The 26,392-nt window shown below is 44.3% G+C and overlaps 1 protein-coding gene across 1 annotated transcript in view; it reads right to left on the reverse strand.

Annotated features, from left to right (window-relative positions):
• Positions 1-17,076, reverse strand: part of DDX27 (DEAD-box helicase 27) — a 39,615-nt gene extending 22,539 nt beyond the window's left edge. Inside the window, exons 1-8 of the mRNA XM_030211440.1 lie at positions 16,805-17,076; positions 12,647-12,799; positions 10,177-10,236; positions 9,641-9,791; positions 8,135-8,184; positions 7,755-7,841; positions 7,346-7,451; positions 6,964-7,137 (exon numbers count right to left, since the gene is read on the reverse strand). Of these exons, the coding sequence (XP_030067300.1) occupies positions 6,964-7,137; positions 7,346-7,451; positions 7,755-7,841; positions 8,135-8,184; positions 9,641-9,791; positions 10,177-10,236; positions 12,647-12,799; positions 16,805-16,885 (862 nt within the window). The 5' untranslated portion in view covers positions 16,886-17,076. The remainder of the gene's footprint in view (positions 1-6,963; positions 7,138-7,345; positions 7,452-7,754; positions 7,842-8,134; positions 8,185-9,640; positions 9,792-10,176; positions 10,237-12,646; positions 12,800-16,804) is intronic.
• Between the last annotated feature and the right edge of the window lie 9,316 nt (positions 17,077-26,392).

The following is a 26,392-nucleotide window of genomic DNA, read 5'->3' on the forward strand; positions in this document are numbered from 1 at the left end:
ATGTCAGCTTTCAGGCCAGTGCAACTACTATTAGGGGTTCTGACCCCCAAAGACACTTTCCAACAAAAAACAGAAGAAACTGATCCTCGCAAAAAAAAAATCAAACAATTGAACAACAACAGCGAAGATGACACACAAAAAATAAGAAAAAAAGAAGAAAAAAAACAAAAAAATGTAAAAAAACAAGACGACACTTCAAATACAAAAGTTTTTTTTTAATTAGTAAAATTTTATTGAAAGGTGATATGACTCAACACAGCTGTGTTTCAGCCCAACTGGCCTGCATCAGGAGTCTATTTAAAACAAATAGAATTAACACAATGTCAATATAATAAAAATAATGGTAAAGATAATAAACAACCATAAAACCCAAAATGTAAACATATCTATCTGAAATACCATTTTTAACCAATCAAAATAGAACACATCAATATATACACAATAAATGACAGCAAGTAAAACCTCTAATATCAGCCAAAATAATGAATTTTCAACATTATATAAGTTACACGAACAGCGCACCAATATTAAAAAATATGATGCTATCTCATGCGCTTTTTTTTTAACCTGCTAACTAAAAATGAAACCAAAATTTTCAAATGTTACTACACAAAGGTGAAATTAGATCTTACCTGCTAATTTTCTTTCCTCTAGACCCTCCAGACCGGTCAAGACGCGTGGGTTATGTCCTCCTACCAGCAGAGGGAGACTGAGAAAACACTAAGCTTTTGAAGCCTGTATATATAACCTGTGCAGAACCTCCACTAGCCAGTATACCCCTGACAAAACAGAGAAACAAAAAACACTAACAACAACTAGCAACCCTGTACGTGGTCACAGTAAACTGCAAAAACAAGAAACATCTTACGCTTGCTCTTACGGAAACATGTTCCTTTGCCTTTGATAAAACAGTTGGGCTTCTACAGGTGGACTATCAAAGAAGAGCCCCACCTGTCCCGGACTCCTATCACAAAACAGAAATAAACAGTCTGCAATTAGAGAAACAACAATTTACAGCAGCCAAGAATTATCCAACAAACACACCTCCTGGCCTCCAATACAGACAGGGCGGGCTCTTGACCGGTCTGGAGGGTCTAGAGGAAAGAAAATTAGCAGGTAAGATCTAATTTCACCTTCCTCAGCGACCCTCCAGACCGGTCAAGACGCGTGGGACGTACCAGAGCAGTAACTAACTTATGGGAGGGACCTACTAAGGCCAGAGGTCAAAATTGCTGCCCCAAAGCACACCTCGTCCTTTGCATGCACAGGAATCCTATAATGCTTCACAAAGGAATGCAACGAAAACCAAACCGCAGCCCGACAAATATCTAACAGAGAAATCATACTATTCTCCGCCCACGAGGCTGCCATTCCCCTAGTGGAATGAGCAGACCAGCCCCTAGGCACCACAGGACCCTTCACCAAGTAAGCAGATGCAACCGCCTCCTTCAACCACCGTGCTATGGTCACCTTAGGAGCCGCTGCACCCTTCTTTGGGCCACCATGAAGAACGAACAAACGGTCAGAGGCTCTGAAGTCCTGAGTTCCAGAGAGATAACAACTCAAAACTCTCCTGACATCCAGCTTGGCAATACCACGCTGCTCCGAATCTCCAGCCATATCACCCAACACTGGCAGAGAGATGACCTGATTAACATGGAACTCGGAAACCACCTTGGGCAAAAAAGGAAAGCACCGTCCGCAACGAAACCTTTCCCTCAGAAAGGACAAAAATGGTTCCCTAAAAGACAAAGCCTGAAGCTCTGAAACACTCTGTGCTGAAGTAATCGCCACCAACAAGACCGCCTTTAAAGATAAATCCTTACAAGATGCCGATACCAGAGGCACAAACGGAGGCCTGATCAAAGCATCCAAAACTAGCTTCAAATCCCACGGAGGCACCATCCGTCACTGAGGCGGACGCAGCAACTTAACACCCTTCAAAAAACGCACTACCTCAGGCACAGACGCGAAGGACTTTCACTGAAGCTTCCCACGAAAACATGACAAAGCTGCCACCTGAACCTTCAGTGTAGACAAGGCCAGACCTCTATCAACACCATCGTGCAAAAATTCCAAAACTTCCGCCACCGAAGAGTGAAACGGCCGAACTCGATGGTCTTCACACCAGTGCTCAAAGATTCTCCAAACCCGGACATACGCCAAGGAAGTGGATCGTCTACGGCAACTCAACATCGTAGCAAAGTCACTGGACGAAAGCCCCTTCTTCTTCAACTTGTGCCGCTCAAGAGCCAAGCCATAAGCGAAAACCGAGCCGGATCCGGCATGATTATCGGGCCTTGACACAGAACTGATCCCAACAAAGGCAGGGCCGCCGCCCCTGCCAACCGCACCAGGTCTCCATACCATGGTCGACGCTGCCAATCCGAAGCTACCAGAATCACCCGACCGGAGTGATGTTCGATGCGCTATATTACTCGACCGACTAACAGCCACAGAGGAAACACATACAGTCACTCCCGAAGCCAAGGCAACAGAAGAGTGTCGATTTCCTCCGCTCAAGGGTCTCTTCAGCGACTGAAAAAAAAAAATCTCTGAACTTGCGCATAGCGAGCCGTTGCCCTAAGATCACCGAAAGTCCCCAGACCGACACAACTCACTGGAACACTGACCGAAGAAAAGACCACTCTCTGGGATCTAGAGTGTGCCTGCTGAGATAATCTGCATCTATGTGACCTACCCCGGCCACATGCGCTGCCAAGAGAGCCTGAAGATGAGTTCAACTGCGCCGCCAAGGCTCTTTGTTCCCCCCTTGACGGTTGACATATGCTACTGCCATGGCATTGTCACAGAGCACTCGGACTGCCTTGTGGCGAACCACCGACGTCAAGGCCTGGAGCGCCACCCGAATGGCCCGAGTTTCCAGCCGGTTGATGGACCACTCTGCTTCTGCCCGAGACCACCGGCCTTGAGCTACCTGACTGAGACAATGTGCCCCCCAACCTTGCAGACTGGCATCCGTGACCATTACCAGCCCCTGTGGGGACTCCAACGGCATTCCTTTCCCAAATTGCGCGGACTGAGCCACCAGCGGAGACTGAGACGAGGGGCCACCGACAGCGGACAACACATTTCCAAGTCCTGCGACAGAGGGGACCAACGACTGAGCAGAGCTGACTGTACCTGACGCATGTGCGCCCTGGCCCACGGAACTACCTCTATGGTCGCCGCCATCAGGCCCAGGACCTGACGATAAGTACGGGCCGTCGGCGCCTTCTCTGCAAGGAACCGACGAATCGGACCCTGTAACTTGGAACCAAAAGGCTGCACAAAGGAAAGTGAAGATAAGCTTCCGTCAAATCCAGGGAAGTGAGAAACTCTCCTTTCCTGACCGCACCAGTGACCGACCGCAACGTCTCCATCCGGAAAGAGGGCACCTTGAGTGCCGCATTGACCCTTTTGAGATCTAAAATGTGACGAAAAGTGTCCTCTTTCTTGTGGACCACAAAATAGATCAAATAGCACCCTGAGCGTTGCTGATCTGAAGGAACAGGAACCACGGCTCCCAACGCGAGCAGCCACCGCAGAGTGTCCCTCACTGCTGCCCTCTTGCTCCAAGACCGACAGAGGGATTCCAGAAACACTTCGGGAGAACAGCTTTCGAATTCCAGCGCACATCCGCCTCGAAACACCTTGAGAACCCACTGATCTGACCTGATTTGGGCCCAACTCTGGTAAAACAGACTCAGCCGAGCCCCAACATGCACCAGAGCCTGAGCCCGCACACCTTCATTGGGAATTGTGGCCTGAATACTAACCTCCCGCGGAAAAGCCACGCCCTCCGCGACGACTCTCACGAAAGAACTGTGTGCGCTGGAAAAACCGACCCCTAGAGGTCCTACTACTATTAAACATTTCTATAGCACTACTAGACTTATGCAGCGCTGTACAAATTAACATGAAAAGACAGTCCCTGCTCAACAGAGCTTACAATCTAAATTGGACAAACAGACAGCTAGGGGTAGGTCCCACTTGATCTGCCCGGCCTATACCGCTGAGCCTCCCTAAACCGTCCCCGAGAGGAACTAGTTCTGGCCCCTGCCTTGAACCGAAAATCTGGAAGCCATAGAACCTTGGTATCACTAAGACCTCACACTAACTTGTCCAAATCTTCTCCAAAGAGCATAGCTCCCTTAAGTGGCAGAGACCCACAACCATAGCCATATTTTTTGTCTGAAGTAGGCAACAAATCATAAAAGCCTCAGACAAAAAGGATGAACCCATGTCCAAGTCGGCTAACTCCTGACCCCCAGAAGAACCAACATCTACCGAATCATCCAGGAGCTTCTCGGCCCAACGAAAACATGCCCGAGCTACCAGACCCCCACAAACCGAGGCCTGCAGGGCTAGAGCCGACAAAACAAAACTACGCTTGAGAAAAGATCCCAACTTCCTATCCTGAGGATCACGGAGAGCCGTTCCTCCATCAACCGGGATAGCCGTAGCTATAATTACTGCCGTCACTACTGCATCTACCGTGGGAGCCTTAAAGGAATCCCTATCATCCTGAGGGAGGGGATAAAGCCTCGCCATTGCCTTTGCCACCTTACACGGCAAATCCCATTCCTGACAAATCATCTCCCGGAGATCCTTGTTCATAGGGAAGGATCACGCCTGACGCTGAATGCCCTTCACCAACGGATCCTGGACAGTTTCCCCCAAAGCCACCTCAGGACCAAACTGAAGGGTGGATGACACCTGATCTATGAGTTCTGACAGCTCATCTCTATGGAAAATCCGCACTATTGAAGGATCCTCTCCAGGAATCCACCAATCCTGCTCCTGAGAGCCGTCAATTCCATCTGACTCCCCCAGATCACTAAGCACAGCTTCTGCAGCTACAGGAGAAAAACATTGCCTGTCCTCTGACCACTCTAACCGTGGTCTCTCAGCCAAGATGGAAATAGCCCCCTCTTCCAATTGGGGGGGGGGAGGGAGGGGGTCCCGATCTCCAGGCCTGATACCGCGTCCAGACAAAATCTGGAGGAAAGCCCACCATTCCTGGACCGTCATTAGGCCCTTTTGTGCCAAAAACGGAGGCCGCAGGCCCAAAACCAGCCGGCTCCATGGGCCGCGTCAGACTCAAGATGGCGGCTGTTCCCGCCGAAACTGTTCCCGCTGACAGCGGCCCTGCCTACGCTCCCGCTGACCCGGAGACTCCCGACACCATCGATCCCTCCGCGGTCAAGTCGGGGGGTGCCGCAGCCACCTTTATAGGTGCACCGCAAAGCTACACTGAGCGCCCGGCGCCTCTACCCCTCGCGACATCGGAGGAGCTGGGCCGCCATAAACCACGAGGGAAGGGAAAAGCTGTTCCGCAAACGCGCCAAACCAAAAACTCACTCACACTGCAAAAGCACTGGAGAAAGCGCTGCTCTCTCGTTCCAGCAAGGAATCAAAACCCCCGTTCGGTCCGCTGAAAATAAAGAAATAAATGCCCTTAAAGGCACAGTACTCCAACTCTGGCAGCTGGAAATTGTAAGGCACTCAAGGCTACAATACTGAGAAAGCAGCCGAGGCACAAAGCTGCCAAGCAAAACGAAATAGAATAACTGACCTTAAAGGCACAGTACTCTAATTCTGGCATCTGGAAATTGTAAGGCACTCAAGGCTACAATACTGAGAAAGCAGCCGAGGCACAAAGCTGCCAAGCAAAACGAAATAGAATAACTGACCTTAAAGGCACAGTACTCTAATTCTGGCATCTGGAAATTGTAAGGCACTCAAGGCTACAATACTGAGAAAGCAGCCGAGGCACAAAGCTGCCAAGCCAACAGAAATAGAGAGCAGCACAGGGGGAGGGACCCAAACATAGGTGTAACACCCCAGGGGGAAAAACTGGGCCCCACCAGACCCAGGGCCCCAAAGCACTTTTTTTTTTTTTTTTTTTTTTTTACACACACGTACAGGGTACTGCAACAGAATAAAGTTTGGAAGGAAAAAATCCTACGACCCAATGACAAACTACCTCACCAGATTATTGGAGACTGCACAGGCTGTCAACTGCTACCTCTGCTGAGACTGAGAAAATACTGGCTAGTGGAGGTTCTGCACAGGTTATATATACAGGCTTCAAAAGCTTAGTGTTTTCTCAGTCTCCCTCTGCTGGTAGGAGGACATAACCCACGCGTCTTGACCGGTCTGGAGGGTCGCTGAGGAACTTTCCGTTTTCTTACATAACTTGTATAATGTTGAAAATTCATTGATAGGATAATATTTTGTTTGAAATCATTGACAATGAAGTTAATAAACATTTTTTGTATATTTTAATAATGAAATTTATTTTTATTTAGTGTATACAAAGTGCTTTATATAGTTGTATTTTTCTTTAGTTATATACAGTAAGGAAAGTCAACATTGATATGCGTGAACCTAATTTATTTTTATATTTTTTATTTTTTAGCTTTTAATTTACTTAAAATGATGTTCATTTAAGTTACATTAGAATTATTTATATTATATTCTGTACAATTAAACATTAGTTCAATATGATTATACTAATTATTTTGGCTGATATTAGAGGTTTTTACTTGCTGTCATTTATTGTGTATATATTGATGTGTTCTATTTTGATTGGTTAAAAATGGTATTTCAGATAGATATGTTTACATTTTGGGTTTTATGGTTGAGTTTATTATCTTTACCATTATTTTTATTATACTGACATTTGTGTTAATTCTATTTGTTTTAAATAGACTCCTGATGCAGGCCAGTTGGGCTGAAACACAGCTGTGTCGAGTCATATCACCTTTCAATAAAAATTTTATGAATTAAAAAAAAAAACATTTATTTGAAGTGTCGTCTTGTTTTTTTTACATTTTTTTGATTTTTTCTTCTTTTTTTCCCCAAAGACACTTAACATCTCACGGATAAAGATTGGCGTGTTTCGAAAGCTGGTGGAAAATACAGGCCTTAACAAGATTTTCCCTAACCAGTACTTACCCACAGCAAGGCAGGTTGTGACACTAGTAAACTGTGCCAGCTGTTTTGCAACCGAATGCACCTGGATACCCAGCTCTCGGGTGGGGACCAGAACCAAAACTCGCGTCACTGGAGCTTGACGTGGTTTATAGATTAGTCGCTCAAGCACAGGGAGAGCGAAAGCGGCTGTTTTACCTGTTAAAAAAAAGGGAAAAATTTATTTCATAAACTGCATGTTTTGTCGTCCATTGCAAGACCTGGGAGCTCCATGTAGAAATGGTGGCTTCACAATGACCGTCTTTAGGAGCCTCTCCTTTCCCAGGAACAGTGCCTCAGCTAATATCCAGACCTGGGAGCTTATCCTATAGACAGCACATTTCCAAGTATCTGCAGAAGATTTCACCTGTCCCAGTGGCAGCACAAGCACAGATATCCTTCCCTAGGAGCCCAACAGGAATACAGGCCTTCTGAATTGGGGTGGGCTGCTTGAAGTTCATAGCTGTGATCGCCTGCAGGAGGAGCCATAAGCAATCAGTGGCACATTATAGAGCAAATTTACACTTGAATTGCATCCCCACACTCGCATTCCATCAAAAAGAGTACAAGAAATATCAACTTTGAGGCTTTCAGGGCTCACACAATCGGAAACAGGGAAAATATTCTTACACCATCTGTACAGCAACACCTATAAGTGCGAGGCTCTAAGCTGGAACAGGTTTTAGAGTTCATGCAGGGACGGATGAGTGAAAGAGTCCTGAGGCACGCTGATAGAAAGGGATCAGAGCTCCTGCTGGAAAGACATATCAAGATACCTTTAACAGAGGTCGAGAGAGGTTCATGTCTTGGAATGACAGGCTCTCATCATACTGCGATGCATCTTCGAAAAAACTCTCAGCTTTCTAGAATGACAAAACCACCAACAATGAATAGAACATTTAAATATAACATATATATAAAAAAAAATACAACCCCTCCCCAATTCCCACCCACTCCTCTTGCTCTAGCTTCCACTTCAGAAAGAACATAAGACCCCTGTGTCAACATCAAACCAGTATCTTTCCTTCCATATCAACCCACCAACCTTCCAGCGCTCCTCACCCCATTCCCCACTATGTTATTTCTTTTCCCCTCCTTTGTACATTATTGTCTACTCAATCCTGCCTCCAGCTTCTGAAACTGTCCCGATACTCACCTCCTTTCCTCCTTTCTTCTTGCGCTTCCTCTCCTTCACTTTCAGGGTGTCTGCAGACAGACAAGACAGCCAGATGTAAGAAGAACCGGAGGCTCTCCTGGAGAGCAAAAAAGACTGACTTCCTGCTAGGCCACAACCTACGAATGGACTTCCCTCCCCTGCTACTGAAGAACCCACTCTGGAGCTCGTCACGGCTGAGAGACAACATCTTTGGACAAAATGTGGAAAATTCAAAAGCAAATTTCTGCTGCCCCCACGCTCTCTGAGAAGAGACCCTTGTGTGTTCCAGGAAACCCCAGTGGAAACCCAAAGCCTGAAGTGATCACCATCCAGGAAGATTCTACAAGCAAGGTGCAAAGAATAGTGAGGAAGTGACCTAGCCAAGTGCTCTCGGGGTAAAATGGCAGCAATGAAAGACGCATGACCAGGAAGAGAGCTGGGCAGAAAGAGGAGACAGCCAGGTGGAAAGGGGAGGAGCTACGAACGTTATTCAGTAATCCTAAATGGAGGAGTGGCCTAGTGGTTAGGGTGGTGGACTTTGGTCCTGGGGAACTGAGGAACTGAGTTTGATTCCCGGCACAGGCAGCTCCCTGTGATTCTGGGCAAGTCACTTAACCCTCCATTGCCCCATGTAAGCCGCATTGAGCCTGCCATGAGTGGGAAAGCGCAGGGTACAAATGTAACAAAAATAAAATAGATACTATTGGAGATTCTACATGGAATGTTGCTACTATTAGAGATTCTACATGGAATGTTGCTATTCCACTAGCAACATTCCATGTAGAAGGCTGCGCAGGCTTCTGTTTCTGTGAGTCTGACGTCCTGCATGTACGTGCAGGACGTCAGACTCACAGAAGCAGAAGCCTGTGCGGCCACATTGGTGATCTGCAAGGGCCGACTTCTACATGGAATGTTGCTAGTGGGATTCTGGGCAAGTCACTTAACCCTCCATTGCCCCATGTAAGCCGCATTGAGCCTGCCATGAGTGGGAAAGCGCAGGGTACAAATGTAACAAAAATAAAATAGATACTATTGGAGATTCTACATGGAATGTTGCTACTATTAGAGATTCTACATGGAATGTTGCTATTCCACTAGCAACATTCCATGTAGAAGGCTGCGCAGGCTTCTGTTTCTGTGAGTCTGACGTCCTGCACGTATGTGCGGGACGTCAGACTCACAGAAGCCTGCACGGCCACATTGGTGATCTGCAAGGGCTGACTTCTACATGGAATGTTGCTAGTGGAATAGCAACATTCCATGTAGAATCTCAAATAGTAGCAACAGTGGAGGAGTGGCCTAGTGGTTAGGGTGGTGGACTTTGGTCCTGGGGAACTGAGGAACTGAGTTCGATTCCCGGCACAGGCAGCTCCTTGTGACTCTGGGCAAGTCACTTAACCCTCCATTGCCTGCCGCATTGAGCCTGCCATGAGTGGGAAAGCGCGGGGTATAAATGTAACAAAAATAAATAAATAAAAATAAATGACCAGCGCTCACACACCATACCTGCTTTGGTAAGAACTTGCTCATCCGCTGATGAAAATTCAGGCTCCGAGGATCCTTCTTCCTCTTCCTCCTCTTCTTCTTCACTTTTTATGTCTAGTTCCGTCTCTCCCAGCTGATCCTTGGCCTTTTTAGTTTCCTTGGCTGATTTCTCCTTAAATACAAAAGGATAGACATAGCAGGTATAAAACCCCAAAATTCAGCCCCTAGACCTGAAACACGCAGCCGACAGCCAGACCACCTCAACTGCTTATCGTCCCGGCTACAGAAAGAGCCTGTCTTTAGTCCCCAGCCTTGGAGAGAGTCTCCGTCGCTCAAAGCTCATGAAGACAAGGGCCGACACAGTCCCTGAACCACACCGCCCCTTCCGTAATTCCCCTGGCAGAGTAAACGGATAATTAAAGGGAAGCCAGCGTTTTCTTCCCAGGAGTACTGCAGCTGCTGCTTAAAAACACATTGTGAAGCAGTGTTTGGTGTGAACCCAACAAATAGCATTTCCATCTCAGAAGACAAGAGAAAACCCTCATCCTCTTCCTCACCTGGCTCTTCCGTTTCTTTCGCACGGTTTCAATCTTTTCATCCAGTGTTGTCGCTGGCCTCTGCGTAGAAAAGACATGTCAAATGATTCAAAAGGATGCAAAACTGGAGCGTACCATGGAGCGACTACTTCCGGCTGAGCCCCAGAATAAATCAAATCAAATCCTCTACATCACAAGTAGCCTAGGCAGGAGACTCGGGGGAGGGCTCTAGGTAAAAGCACTTACATGCATGGGGTTACTTTTGCCCAGCTTAAGTCAAGCCCTGCAGCATGTTTCTAACAGTAAGAGCAATGGACATATTAACTTGTTCCTCAATAAGCTGGAGGGAACAAACGGCCCGGTATCATCGTGAGCTCAGCTGGTTCCAAGCTCAACTTAGCATCAAGACAAGGCTGTAGTACTGTGAACAGCCATACAAGCGACTTGGATTTCATCAGGGTTGTCCAACTTCAGTATTCGAAGGCCGCAATCCAGTCAGGTTCTCAGGATTTCCCCAATAAATATGCATGAGATCTACCTGCATGCACTGCCTCCATTGTATGCACACAGATCTCGTGAATATTCATTGGGGAAATCCTGAAAACCCGACCTGGTGAGGGCCGAGGTTGGACACCCTTGGATTTGAGTCTACTGTCCAAGAGGATGTGGAGGCACCACAGCGGCAATTCACAAGTCTGGAGATGCAAGAAGGTAGACGTCATTACTGAGGCAACTTCTGCAGGCCTCTTCTCCAGTAGGGGAAGGCTTGGTTCAATGGTGAATAAAAAGCAATACAAAATTAACAGTCTAAGGAGACTACATTGAGAGCTTGAAGTCTTCTTTGTCTAATAGTGAATCAGCTACAGCAGGGGCGTAGCCAGACAACAGATTTTAGATGGGCCTAGACAAGAAGTGGGTGGGCACCAAGTGTTCTCCCTCCCCCCAACCACCACCAAAAAAATGCTACCAATAAACGTGTGCTACTGTTGGATGGGCATGAGCCCTAAATGGGTGGGCCCTGGCCCACCCAGGCCCACCTGTGGCTATGCCACTGAGCTACAGATCAGCTCAGCAGAGTAAAGTATTAAGTTCTCCTTAATTCTACAATAGACTTTGACAAATTTTATTTGGATCTAGAAGCCCGTAGTTGAGAGCTCTTTGAAACTCCCCATTGTCCCCACCAAAATTTGAAGAGCCGGGGGGGGGGGGGGGGGGGGGAACAGCAGGAACATCGGGAGAGATTTGAGAGAGCACACGGCCACTAAGTTTCTCTTTAAGGCCCGATTTGCTAAGGCTGACTTTTCATTCTGTGACTATGGGAGGGAAGGAAGCTTATTGAACAATCAGACTCTTAATACATTACTGCCACACCCGACCTGTCTTCACCTGATGTCTCTCATCCTCACAAACTGCTGCCTGCAGTCTTCCCCTTTCACCCTCCCCCCCCCATCCATCTTCTCCTCTCTCAATCATGCTCTGTTTTTCACCAGTCTTCCTTTCTCAACCACCCACCTTCATACCAGTTTTAACCCCAACCACCCACCCAACTCATCTTCCAAGTAATCTGCTCCCTCATCATCTTCACCAGTATTCCTCTCTCTCAATTAACCACCATCACCCACGAGCCTTTTTCAGCTAGCTGCCTTTCCTCTTCATCTTGCTGGCTACTTGTTGCGGTTTCTCACATTCCTGAAGCCACACTTCACTGGTGCTCCTCCTGCAACCTGTTCTATGCTTTGGACATGTCAGTCAAGGCTACCACCTACCAACCCTGAAAAACTGCATTGGCCTTAGTTGAGTTTGAGTCCCGCAGTACTGAATTCCTGTGCTCCTCTCAAATCTTGTGGCACTGATTTGGGGGTTCAGACACCACATGGCTCAAAGTCAACAGAGAACTGTACAGGTGCAGCAGCGGCAGAACTGCAGGAAGGACAGTTTGGTCAAGTAACATAGTAACATAACATAGTAGATGACGGCAGAAAAAGACCTGCACGGTCCATCCAGTCTGCCCAACAAGATAAATTCATATGTGCTACTTTTTGTGTAGGGCTCTACAGGGCTTCTTGTGGTGAGGACGACAACCCACAATGCCACTGAGGATCCTGCAGACCCTAAAGTCTTACGAGGGCATGGGGGTTGCTTAAATTTTATTTTAATGTGGCTACTGGCGTAAAGCACCTCAATGACTGGTACCGTGGAACATCTACATTTTCCGTCACATCTTTGGAAACTCAACTTTTGCCTAATCTTTACTTTAGTGTACTGCTACATACGAGGCGTTATTGTGAAAGCTAATTTAGTGTGCCCTGATGAAATGGTGACACTGGCAACATGGCGCTCAGGATTCAGTAAGCCCTGTGCTACACTGACGGCACACCGGGATTCACATTAGAAAATTCTGAATCAGCCTAAGTATGTTTCCCTTGACATACATCTTTCACATTGTGGGCTGACCCTCTGGGCCTGGCGACACCTTACCTGACCAACTCACCTTTTTCTTGAGCTGCCGCATGACATCAGCCATGGCCCAGCTGTCATCGTACAAGCTGTCTTTCTCCGTGAAGACAAAGTCTGCATTGAAATCCGTGCTCCGGTTTTTTTGCAGCTGCTGCTGCTGCTTCCGCTTCAAAATGATTGGCCCATCCTGCAAAAACAAGAGCACGGCATAAAGATTACCACTTAAGACCTTTCAATGGGGTATCTTTCCCTTCTGGTGTCAGTATTTTTGCTGACTACTTTGTTTTAGAAACCGTTGTACTATCTGTATATTTTCTATTTTTATTTGATTTTTTTTTTTTACTGCTGTGACTCATGTGTGTTCTATTAAATTATCTAACTTACTATCTATGAGTGCTCAGTAAAATCTGTTGCTCAGGCTGAACTCTTTAAATGCAAGAAATCATGCGAACATCATTGCACTCTCAGCCCTCCCTTCCTCCTTCAAAGCTAGTGAAGCTATTGTGTTGTGATCTCTATCAAGTTCTTAAAACCTGCTGCGCATCGCACCGTCCGTGCTAATACACAAAACCTCCCAACACGTAGCTTTGGGCTTGATCTTATCCTCTTTGATGTTCCGTTCAGCCTCAGTCAGCAGTCTGTGCTCTTGTGACCAAAGTGATTTAAAAAAATGCTAGATCTGCAGCTCAGTGTGTGTGTAGCAATTCTCTCTTTCTTAAATTTGTTGTCGTTCTCCACGCCAAGCTGGCATGATTTAGCCAAAGGAAGGTCAATTGCCACCAGGGACAGGATGTTTTGCTTGTCTATCACTGAGCAGGTGCTGCCAGAGCAGTCCCTTACCAAATAAAAGAGTTGGCACTAAATGCAAACAGCCAATAGTAAGAGAAGAAAGTATCTGCCTGCACCAGCTACACCTGAGAGGCCAGTTTCCCCGATAAGTATCCAGCAGCATATAAGGGAAGGGATTTGGACTGAACAAATGCCTTTTCAGAAATAGTTCAAGGTGAGTTACATTCAGGTAACTACTATCAAGTATTGAAAATATTCATATTTGTAGGTTCTTTATAATCCTTCTGTTTTACATTAGAAGGTAGCCAACCCCACTCAAGATATGTGCAGGACAGTGCACTATTTCAACATGTACATCACGCTGACACGACAGCTGCTTCCCACAAAAACATATGTCTCGAATTTCCACAGTGAATATTCATGATATATATGCATACACTTCATCAAATAACTTGCTTAATTTGCAATGCTTGGCTAGCCTGTGGGTTGGACTAATTCACTGTACTTGCAAACTCAGTTCTTATAAATTGCAGATATTGGGAAAACACAGCTCCTGGGAAGAAGGACGTCATTCAAAACTGCAAAGTCGTGACACAGTGGATATACTGGGGTCCATAACTGTAGGCCCTGATATACGAACCTGGGCAAAGGTCAGTCGCTAGACTAATGGATTCAAGTTAGAAGGGTTATAAAAATAGGGGAAAGTGAGGGCTCATGGCACCACATTGCAGTTCTGAAAGCCCAAAGAAGCAGGGGGGAAAAAAAACCACCCTGGATCAAAGAGAAAAAAAAATGAGAAAAGGAAAAAAACACAGCTTAGTAACACTCAGCTATATTGTATCTGCAATAGATGAGTCTGAGGATAGTATATGTGACATACATCTTACAGAGAAAATGTACAGTATATAGAGTCGAATATCAGGAGTAACCCCATGGCCAGTGATATTCAGGATTAGCCACGGAGTATGCATGAGAAAGCTGCATACACAGTAGACCTAGAGATTCACATACTACTACTACTACTATTTAGCATTTCTCTAGCGCTACAAGGCGTACGCAGCGCTGCACAAACATAGAAGAAAGACAGTCCCTGCTCAAAGAGCTTACAATCTAATAGACAAAAAATAAAGTAAGCAAATCAAATCAATTAATGTGTACATGTGTACATACCAGGTCTAGGACATGCTGAAGCGCTAATACTTATTTTAATAGCACTACAGGATACAATCTAGCACTGTACAGTAAGCCCCTTCCCCAAAGAGTTTACAATCTAAGGGGCCCTTTTACTAAGCTGTGATAAGCACTAACGTGTGCTTATTGCAGCAAAAAAGTGCTTACCACGAGGTGCGCTCAGGTATCCCATGGTAACTTTTATATGTGCACGTAACCGATCAGTGCGTGAGCCCTTACTGTTTACAAAATAGGTGTATGTAAGTGCTCACGCACTAATGAGAAAATTAATGCTGGGAATAGAAAAATTGGCCATTTTACCCACACAGTAAAAAAGGCTTTTTGCGCGCAGGAATGACGTGCATAAGCACTTATTATCATAGTACAGTGAAAGGGCCCCTAAGTGGATTCCTCAGGCAACAAATACAGAGATTTACCCAAGGCCACAAGAAGTTCCAGTAGCAGAAGGCCTTTGCTCTAATCACTGACTAGGCCATTTTCTCATATTTGTTCTACTACTACTACTATTTGGGGGGGTTTTTTACCTATTTTTTTTATTTGCATTTATTTTCCAAAAGGTTTATGCACACCACCAGGACCATGCAGCATTTTACAGAGACATAAGAGACAGTCCAGAGTCAATAAGTCAAGCAAAAAAAAATTATGGTATGACAAAAAAAGACAGCCCAGGAGAGTGCATTATATGGAAATAGTCAAGATGTAAAAGCAACCTCAAAGACTGTACAAACTCTGTGTTGCATGGTACTCATTGGAGAATTCTTGTGTGCAACCAAGCATTCTTCCAGCTTTTGCAGTTGCTTTTTCTGCCTGTTTTGCCACCTTAAGATGATCAAATCAGATCTGATCACCCCCAGGTCCCCACTCTTCTTGTCAAAGTCATAGGAACCAACTTTTCAAAATGACTGGGTAGTGCTAAACCCAATGGAAATTAGGGGTACTCAAGCACCCATGTCCAAAGTCAGAATGAGTGTCAGCAGGATTTGATCCCTGGCTTCCTTAGTTCTCAGCCTACTGCTCCAACAAACATTCTATTAAACTCCCTCAGTGGCTCTGGTTGCACTCAAGATGCACCTGGAATGCTTATCTACACTTCAGTGGCATCAAACTGCATTAAGGATCTCATCTTTCGCTCAATCACAGTGGTCCATGCCATGCTAACATCACGACTAGACTACTGTAATGCCCTGTACACTGGCCAAACCAAAAAGAGTTTATATCAGCTCCAACTAATTCAGAATACTGCAGCACGACTGATAGAAGGCTGCGAACAGCGTGACCACTTCACACCCTTCCAGAGGACTTAAAGAATAAGTTAGCCCTTTACACACCTTTAAGGTCCTCTCAAGGATCATCACTATCTGTGCATTCGTCAAAAGAAATTGTATGATGCGATACCCGCCAGCGAGACCTCTCAGGAGTAGCCCCCACACTCTGGAATTTACTCCCTGAGGGGCTACGTATAAGTCGAGATTACCTCTACTTCAGCAAGCAGGTGAAAGCCTGACTCTTCTCCCAAACCTTTAAAACACAGGGTGACTGACTCGCTCATTCTGCACCTGGACTAGCTTGCTACAAACACTGTAACTTAGATCAGTTCCTTACCTCTTGCTTAACTATACAAATAACTTGTCTCGAGTTTAGCCAACCATCAAATTATCCCAATTGACTCTAGCCCCCATCTTGTTCCCATCATATATCTGCTCTTAGTCCCTCAGCTATATGGTAAGACGCATTGTAGAAATGCTTTAGCATCATATCTCTGTTAGTTTAATGTTCTAATGCATGCTTATTAGGTGTACCATTACACTAACATTGTATTATATCTGGCATTTTAATTCCAGTGGTTAAATGTGTATATTTTTGATAGTTTTTTGCCAGTTCTATTATTAGGTTTCAATCTACTTTTTTCAAGTTTACCTCATTTAGTATTTATGTTTATTCTTGGTTATTTTATTATTGTTATGCTGTTAACAAAATTGTAAGTTCTATGTACCTTGGGTGAATCTCTTGATTAAGGCAGTTAATAAACCCCAATAAATGCATATAATTTTTGAGAAGGGGACGGGTAGTTTGCATGACATTTCCTTTTCATCAGGACAAAACACAAAGTCACCTTATTTAAGTATGAAATGAGAAACTGTCCTCTACTTGCAAGATAATTGCCCAGTCTCTCCCTCTCTCCCAGTCACATTCCCTCCCCTTCCTCAGTCACCTCTTCTTCCTCGGAGTCCGACTCTCCGGGAACTTCCTGCTCCTCCTCGATAGTCCCGATCAGATCCAGTCCTGACAACATAGCAGCGACAGCAGCTGATCCAAGAGAAAAAATTAAGAAACACGTGTGATGTGAGTGACCAAAACAGCCGGAAGTCCGGAACTCTGCTTCTTCTCCCACCCGGAAGTACTTTTCCTCCCTTGTAGGGGCGTAACCACATGGGGAGGAAGTTTGGTCTCTCTCTTCACCTTCGGCTCTCTCCCTCCCCCGCCACTGGGCCAGAGATACGCGGCAGCAGGAGGACAATAGTTAACACCAAGGTGGTTGAAGAAAACAGGGGAGGGGGGCGGGGGGTTGTGTTCCTATCTAGTCCATTATACGGCTGAAGCCAGTAGGCGGAGCTTGCCGGAAGTAGGCGGAGCTTTAGTTCACCCAAAACAAATTGAAAACAATAGCAAAAGATTATTACAAATAATAAATACGTGGTCCTTCTGTAAAAAGTCCATATCTGTTCCAGTAGGATAGACTAGACAGTGCCTTAAAAGGTGGAGGACAAAATATATATATTTTTTTACTTATTTGGCAGCTTTTTCATTTCTTTTGAAAGCTTCCCATATCCAGATATAAATTATCTTGAAATAAACATTTAATATCACTAAAACAGCTTTAAAAAATATTATAGCTGATAGAAACAGCAGTTATAAGCTACTACTACTACTATTTAGCATTTCTATAGGAGAAGAGACGGCTGAGGGGAGATATGATAGAAGTGTATAAAATAATGAGTGGAATGGATCGGGTGGATGTGAAGCGACTGTTCACGCTATCCAAAAATACTAGGACTAGAGGGCATGAGTTGAAGCTACAGTGTGGTAAATTTAAAACGAATCGGAGAAAATTTTTCTTCACCCAACGTGTAATTAGACTCTGGAATTCGTTGCCGGAGAACGTGGTACGGGCGGTTAGCTTGACGGAGTTTAAAAAGGGGTTAGATAGATTCCTAAAGGACAAGTCCATAGACCGCTATTAAATGGACTTGGAAAAATTCCGCATTTTTAGGTATAACTTGTCTGGAATGTTTTTACGTTTGGGGAGCGTGCCAGGTGCCCTTGACCTGGATTGGCCACTGTCGGTGACAGGATGCTGGGCTAGATGGACCTTTGGTCTTTCCCAGTATGGCACTACTTATGTACTTATGTACAAGGCTTACGCAGCGCTGCACAAACATAGAAGAAAGACAGTCCCTGCTCAAAGAGCTTACAATCTAATAGACAAAAAATAAATAAAGTAAGCAAATCAAATCAATTAATGTGTACAGGAAGGAGGAGAGGAGGGTAGGTGGAGGCGAGTGGTTACAAGCAACTTGACATTTTGTCCTTTAGATTGTAAGCTCCTTTGAGCAGGGACTGTCCTTCTTTGTTAAACTGTACAGCGCTGCGTAAGTTAACCCTAGTAGCGCTCTAGAAATGTTAAGTAGTACTTAGTAGTAGTATTTTGTGTGCATTTTTCTACACTGTTCTGTATAATACAGATAGCAAGATTTCAGTGAGGATACCCTGTTTCTTGATGGCTTCATCTTAACTGTTGTAATCAGTCTTGGGAATACACTGAAGTTAAATGGAAGTAAAATTAAACTCTCCTTTCACTGGGGCACTTGGAATCACATCTGCATCTGTTTTGTATTAGTTTACATTTTAGATACACCAATGGGTTATTCAGTTTTTAGCATATTTCAGGGACAAGTGGTTTTATAAGTGAAAATAAAAACAAATATGTTGTTTCATGCAGATCTCTCATTTGTTTAAACACAACTAAATGGGCTATTATATAAGCCCTTAATGCGTTGGTTTTCTTATATTTTGTTCTTGTATTGTTACTGTACCAAAACTGAAGACTCTTAACTCTTATCTCTTCCACATGGTCGATAAAAGGATCTCATTGTGAACACTATTCACTCTAAAAGGTTGTTTTATGGCTGTACATGAGGAATTGTTCTTTTGGCCGCTGTCGGAGACAGGGTGCTGGGATCGATGGACCCTTGGTCTGTCCCAGCATGGCGATGCTTATGTCTTATGAATAAATAAGTGAATGTTTTTGTTCCTAGTTATGCATCTAAAGGTTATATAATCCTTTCAAAATAGACAATTAATCATTTAAATTACTAGTGGAACATAACCACAGAGGCATGGTATGGTCACATTTTCAATGTGATAATACTAGGGCCCAGTTAAGGAACTGGTTATTTTGAGTTAGTCTTCACTGGACCAAACTTGCTTCCATTGTGCCATCACCATCCAGCTGGATAGGCAGTGTCTTAAAAGGTGGAGGATAAAGGATTTTTTTTTTACATTCCACATTATCCCAAGCAAACTTGAGTTCAATGTGACTTACATTTGAAAATACAGTGAGAAGAATAATAGAATTCAGTTATATCATGGGAGCAAGTACACAGAAATGTCTGAAACATTTAAAAAAGATGAGATTACCATATATACCCCGCTGGACATTTAACAGTCTGTCTTTTAATGATGCCGCATATTCAGAAATCATAGCCATAAGTATAGATAGTTATTCAAATATTATCACACGCATACACCAGAACAGGCATCCATATGCACATTGCAAAAGTAAACAATAACTTCTACAGAGTACATCCAATTTTTTATTTTTATTTTCTCATTTCCATCTTCCAAAATTCCAGACAGCAGATGGACAGATCAGCAGGACCCAAAGCAGTCCAAAACAAGTAAAGTAAACAAACAAACAAACAACAATATAGTTTATACCTAATTTTTCAACCACCCTTAGGATTCTCCTTTGGGTTTAAAAAATAAAACTATGTACATGTAAGGACTAGATAAATAAATAAATAATTAAAAACTTTACAGCAAATGCCCTTAATATGCTCTACTTGGTATCAATAATGAAACAGTGATGGAATATTCACATAGCAAGCAGCCTGAGCCAACTGATGTATTTTCCATTGAACATAATTAACGTTGTATGAATTTGGCAGCTAATATTTAATTATTTATTTGTTACATTTGTACCCCACATTTTCCCACCTATTTGCAGGCTCAATGTGGCTTACATAATACTGTAAAGGCGTTCGCCAGTTGGTTGATAACAAATACAAGGTTGTATTGTGGTCAGATGAGGTAGGTGTGTGTCAGGCACCATGAAGGTCGAAGGGAATAAAGATTGAATATTGTCCTGTACGATCATTAGTTGTGCTGTGTTGCTGGGTGTGGGGATTTACGTTGGATCAGTGGGGTAAGCCTTTTTGAACAGGTTGGTTTTTAGTGATTTTCTGAAGTTTAGATGGTCATGCATTGTTTTTACAGCTTTTGGGAGTCCATTCCATAGTTGTGCGCTTACGTAGGAGAAGCTGGATGCATAAGTTGTTTTGTATTTAAGTCCTTTGCAATTTGGGTAATGTAAGTTTAGGAAACATAGTAGATGACGGCAGAAAAAGACCTGCACGGTCCATCTTGTCTGCCCAACAAGATAAACTCATATGTGCTACTTCTTGTGTATACCTTACTTTGATTTGTAACTGCCATTTTCGGGGCGCAGACCGTAGAAGTCCTGCCCAGCACTAGCCCTGCCTCCCAAACATCAGCCCCGCCATGATAACATTTTGAGCTCACCGTATAAATCAGCTGGCGTTAAACACCAAGACGTCCAGCTTTCTACTGCGGCTTGGTAAAAGACCCCTTAGAGATAGAAGATGTACAGGAAATTATTTGGATCTGATATTTCCCTCCCTGCATGGAGCAGGGGCGTATCTGACTTCAGCGGTAGGGGGACCAGAGCAGAGGTGAGGGGACACATTTTAGCCCCCCCCCCCCCGCCACTGCTATTGCTGACACCCCCTGCCGCCGCCAGCACCACCTCCAACAAGTTATGATCGTGATGATCCGATTCTGTTTCTGGTTGGTAGATCTATGAGATCTGTCATGTATCCTGGGAATACACCGTAGATAATTTTGTGGACAAAGATGCAGATTTTGAAGATAATAAGTTATTTGATTGGGAGCCAGTGCAGCTTTTCTCAGAGGGGTTTAGCACTTTCGAAGTGTGATTTACCAAATATCAGCCTGGCAGCTGTGTTTTGGATGGTCTGGAGTTTTTTTGCGAGTTGTTCTTTACATCCCGCATAGATTATGTTGCAGTAATATGCATGGCTTAGGAACATTGATTGTAATAGGTTTCGAAAGATTTCCCTCGGGAAGAAAGGTTTTATTTGTTTAAGTTTCCACATTGAATAGAACATTTTCTTTATTACGGAATTTACTTGGATCTCAAGGGTAAGGTTGCGGTCAATTGTGACGCCGGGTATTTTTAGGCTGTCTAAAGTAGGGAGGGTGTGTTCTAGGGTGTTTATGGATGTGGGTTTGTAATTGTTATGTTGAGGTGAGAGGATGAGGCAGTGTGTTTTTTTCAGTGTTCAGTTTCAGTTGGAATTAATTTGCCCAGGAGTTCATGATGTTCAGGCCGTCATTGATTTCATTGGTTATTTCTGTCAAGTCATGACTGAAGGGAATGTAGATTGTGACATCGTCTGCATAGATGAATGGGTTGAGGCCTCGGTTGGATAGGGACTTTGCCAGTGGGATCATCATCATGTTGAAGAGTATTGGTGATAATGGTGATCCTTCAGGTACTCCACAGGTAGCTTTCCACGGTGATGATATGTTTGAGTTTGATTTTACTCGGTAAGTTCTGGTGGTTTATTAAACCCTTTATCTAGTTAAGTATGTTTCCATCAATCCCGAAATGGCCAAGGAGTCTTAGTAGTATATTGTGGTTTACCATGTCGAATGTGCTCGACATTTCGAATTGGAGGAGAAGTATACTTTTACCTGTGGCTATTTCTTGCTTGAATTTGGCCAAGAGTGTGACTAGGACAGTTTCGGTACTGTGGTGGGGGCGGAACCCTGACTGTGAGTTGTGTAGTATTGAGAACTTGTCCACGTATTCCGTAAGCTGTTTGGTCACCAAGCTCTCCATCAGTTTGAGGCATATTTTCAAAGCACTTTGGGAGGCTAAGTTCCATAGGTTTCTATGGAACTTTGGGAGGCTAAGTGCTTTGAAAATATGCCTCTTTGACTACTAGTGGTATAGACGCAACTGGGCGGTAATTGGTTAGGTCGTTTGTGTTTTTCTTGGTGTCTTTTGGTATTGGGGTGAGTAGGATGTTGCCATATTCCTCGGGGAAAAGGCCTTGTTGTAGCATGAAGTTTAGGTGGGATGTGAGGTCTGCTATGAAGCGGTCAGGGGCGGATTTGAGTCGATGACTGGGACATATGTCCAGTTTGCAGTGGGTGTTGGCAAACCTATGAGTCGTTTTTGTGACTGATTCAGTGGTGAGGAGAGTAAATGTTGACCAGAAACGGTCAGTTGGGCATCCACCAGGGATTTGGTCCAGGTCATTGAAGAAGTTTTTGATGTCAGTGTTGTGCTGAGGAAGTGTGCTGCGTAATTTTATTATTTTTTCGTTAAAGTAATTAGCAAGTTTGTCTGCGGGTGGGATGTCTGTGTTGGTTGTGGTGATAGGGGTGGTGTCTAGTAACCTATTCACGAGTTGAAATAGTTTCTTCATATCTTTGTAATGTGGTCCTATTTTAGTTTTGTAATAGGACCTTTTGGTTTGTCTTATTGCGTATTTGTATTTTCTGTGTCCTTGTTTCCATGCATTGAGTGTATGTTCATCTTTGTTTTTTTCCACGCTCGTTCAAGTTTCCTGGATTGTGGTTTTGAGTTTTTTTAGTGTGCTGAACTGGACAATGTTGTCACATTTAGACTGCCTTTGGACAGAACTTCTGCATGAAGGAAGCCCCTACCTCATTATTCAATACATATCTGTGAAATAGTAGAAATAAAAAAAAGGCAAGTGCATTTTTGTAACATACCACTGCATTCCACAAAACAAAAAGGAGCAAGTTCCCACATGCCATCTTTTTCTTTTGATGTAGGCACAGGAAAAAAATGTTCAATGCTCTCAGTTTCAACCTAATTAATGTTTTTTTTTTTTAAATTGTACTTATAAATAGTAAGTCTGATTGTTAAGTACCTGATTCTCATAGCATGATGTCTGTTTTGGTGTTTCTTTGCTAGGTGAAAATCTCTGCACGAATACAGGGAGTGCCTATGGGCAGCCCTCCAAATGACAAGACACAATGATTTAAAATGTAGAACAAATTAGAACTCTAACCAATACATCCTCTGTGTACATTCGTTTGCTGCACAAGGCAGCATGTTTGAAAATAAAAGTGAGATTAAATAATAATAAAAAAAAATGCTACCTAATAACATTAAAGAACCACAACGGGGATGCAACCGTTCATAGGCTTGCCTGCTTTGTTTTGAGTGTACTAGATGACGGCTGCGCGGGGAAGAGGAAACAAAGCTTCACCTAAGTAGCTTCACCTTCTTTACTTCATCCCGCTTCCTATTTAACCTTCTTGGGGCGTCCAGCAACCGCGAGCTCTGGCTGAGATCCTATCGTGTCCCCGCCCACTCCGTAACAGGAAGTTAGTCTGCGTCAGAAAGAACCAACCAAACCTCGCTCTTTGCAGAGCGAGACGCCCTATGGTGCTCTGCTGCACCACCGGGATGGGGATGCTGGACTAACAGGAGGAAGGAAGGCGAATATGCTGGACTATCAGAGGAGGGAGGGTAGCGGGGGATGTTGGATTGCACTGGGGAGGACAGGAAAGTGTTGGATTACGGAGAGAAGAGTGGGAGCAGGGATATGTTGGGCTGCAGGGCATAGGAGCCAGCTCTGTGGGTGCTTGAGCACCCCCAATATTAAACAAATTCCTTGACTGAGTCCAGGGATGCACCATGTATCCCACGTTTTAAGGGATTGTGCTGCATAAACGATTTAGGATGAACCCTCACAAAATCCTTTGCCTTACCCTCTCCAGGATGCATTTGATTACATGCCTGCTTAAGATGAAATAATTTAGGTATTTTGGAGAATGAATGGTATGGATGTGCCACAGTGTTATATATTTGGTAACAACAGTGGTTGGGAGGTGAGGATAGTGCTGGGCAGACTTATACGGTCTGTGCCAGAGCCGGTGGTTGGGAGGAGGAGCAGGTGGTTGGGAGGCGGGGATAGTGCTGGGCAGACTTATACGGTCTGTGCCCTGAAGAGCACAGGTACAAATCAAAGTAGGGTATACACAAAAAGCAGCAAATATGAATTATCTTGTTGGGCAGACTGGATGGACCGTGCAGGTCTTTTTCTGCTGTCATCTACTATGTTACTATGTTAACAGTCCATCTCCCCTCCTAGCAGCCCCCACCTTCCAACTTGCTAGTTTACTAGTAAAGATGACTTTCACCCAAGGGATTACAAACCGATAGGCCCACGGCTTAGGGGACTCTATGAGTAACTCCAATATTCTTCACCCTAAGACAAACTCTTCACAGTGTAACTTGATCAAATACACATTTGACCTCAGTACATAGGAGCGTGCTTGAGCACCCCCAATATTGAGAACATTCCTTGTATGTGTCCAGGGAGGGGTTATTTCCATTGGGCTTAGCACCCCCAATAATTTTGAAAAGTTGGCTCCTATGCCTCAGTGGCACCTCCTACCCCAGCCTTATCCCTTATTGGGGTAGGAGGTGCCACTGAGATGTTTCCTCCTTATAAATGTGTATTTGATTGATTTACATTGTGAAGAGTTTGTCTTAGAGTGATGACGAATATTGGAGTTTCACCCAAGGGATGACATATAATAATTTTAATGGACTCAGAGAGAGTTAGAAAAAGAAGAGGGATAGAGAAGTAAATCGAACCTCATGCTTTAGTATTAAGCCCCTAAATAAAACACTCTCACTTTGTTTTATTTTCCTCATGATTTCTCTCTGCGTTGGCTAACTTAACATTCAGCCATAGTAATCTCATAATAATGCGGGGCCATCAATATACCAGATCAGACTGATTTCAGTAACATTAAATTATTCCAACTTCACCTATCCCATTTATTATTAGGATTTATTTACCGCCTTTTTGAAGGAATTCACTCAAGGCGGTGTACAGTAAAAACAGATCAAACATGAGCAGGAGGCAATTAGAGCAGTAAAAATATTCGAACAACAATACAAAGTATGGCATGGTATGCTACTTGCAATGACAACACAATATGTACTAGAACATTATAATTGGTAGTGAAGGGTAAGGCAAAGTTGTAACATATAGATGAGTAAGAATGTTTTTGCTACACAGGTATAAGTACATCTTGGATTATCTGCTCTCTGGCCTACTGTGCTTCTTGGATTGGAGAAATAAGTGAAAGAGATAGGAATGGAATGGCAGGGAAAGGGATGAGTGAAGTGATAAGAAGAAAGAGAGGTTGGGGGAATCCCAGTTTACAAGTTTGATCTCTCGAAATCCCAGAAATAGTTCATCAAGTAAAATGTTTACTTTATTATTATCTTACCAAGTGGCTAAGGCATGGAATTTATTGTCTTCCAAGATAAGATCCTTGATGTTAATACCATGCCGTGACTCCTGCTCCGGTCTTCCCCCCCGCCCCACCTCTGTTGCACAGATGCTCTATTCTTCGGTCCACAGCCCGCTCTTGTGTGACAACTTCCAGGTGCTGGCTCTATGGCATGAGCATGCGCCAAAGATCTACCCTTAAAGGAGCAGCATGCTGGAGTTCCAGGACACCTGCAGAGATCCGCTTCCGGCATTGGGGGTACTTAAGGGCGGTGCCTGCTTCCATTGGGGCCTTCGCAAGAGGTCTTCAGCCTTGTCATCGTGTTCCTGCTTTGTTCCAGTTCCTGCCTTGGATCTTGAACCCAGCCTTGCCTAGTTCCTGCCTTGTCTCCGAGTTCCTGCCAAGCTCCAGTCCTTGTTCTCCTTGACTTGTCCATTTCGAGTTCCTGCTTTGCCCTGTCTCGTTCCACTTCTTGCCTTGTTCTGCTGTCTGGTTCCAGTTCTAGTCCTGCCTGCTTTGTCCAACCTGTTTCTAGTCATGTCCTGTTTACCTTGTCCAGCTCTGTCTGGTCTGGTTTTTGTTCTTGCCTTGTCCAGCCTTGCCTTGTCTGGACCCAATTTTTGCCTTGTCTTGTCCGGATCCAGTTCTAGCCCTGTTTGCCACATCGTGTCTAGTCTTGGCCTGCCTTGCCCAGTACTCCCTGGTTCCAGCCTTGCATCGGTTCCTGCATTGCTTCAATTCTTGTTTTGGATCACCTTGCCTTGGTGTCTGTCTTGTGCCAGCCCGGGGGACTTGTTTGCCATAGTCGGAGTCCAGCCATGGCCCAAGGGCTCACCACCCTGTGTTCGTGACACATGAATAGTTTCAATATGTTTAAGAGAGCTGTAAAAACCAGTTTGTTTAGTGAATATAGCTTATCTTAAAAAATTGTAGCCTGTTACTTGTTTTTTTAATTCCTAGATAACCGCTCTATCTCTTGCTTTGTAATCTACCTTGAACTTTGTGCTATAGGTGGAATACAAGAGATAGATATGTAGTGTACAAGGAGTCACCGGCTGGGAAGGAAGGGAGAAGGGTGCGTTAGAATGAAGTGAGGGGAATAAGAGAGGGGAGGAGGGAGTGCATT

Source organism: Microcaecilia unicolor, chromosome 8 (assembly GCF_901765095.1).
Source record: "Microcaecilia unicolor chromosome 8, aMicUni1.1, whole genome shotgun sequence".
Classification (NCBI taxonomy): domain Eukaryota; kingdom Metazoa; phylum Chordata; class Amphibia; order Gymnophiona; family Siphonopidae; genus Microcaecilia; species Microcaecilia unicolor.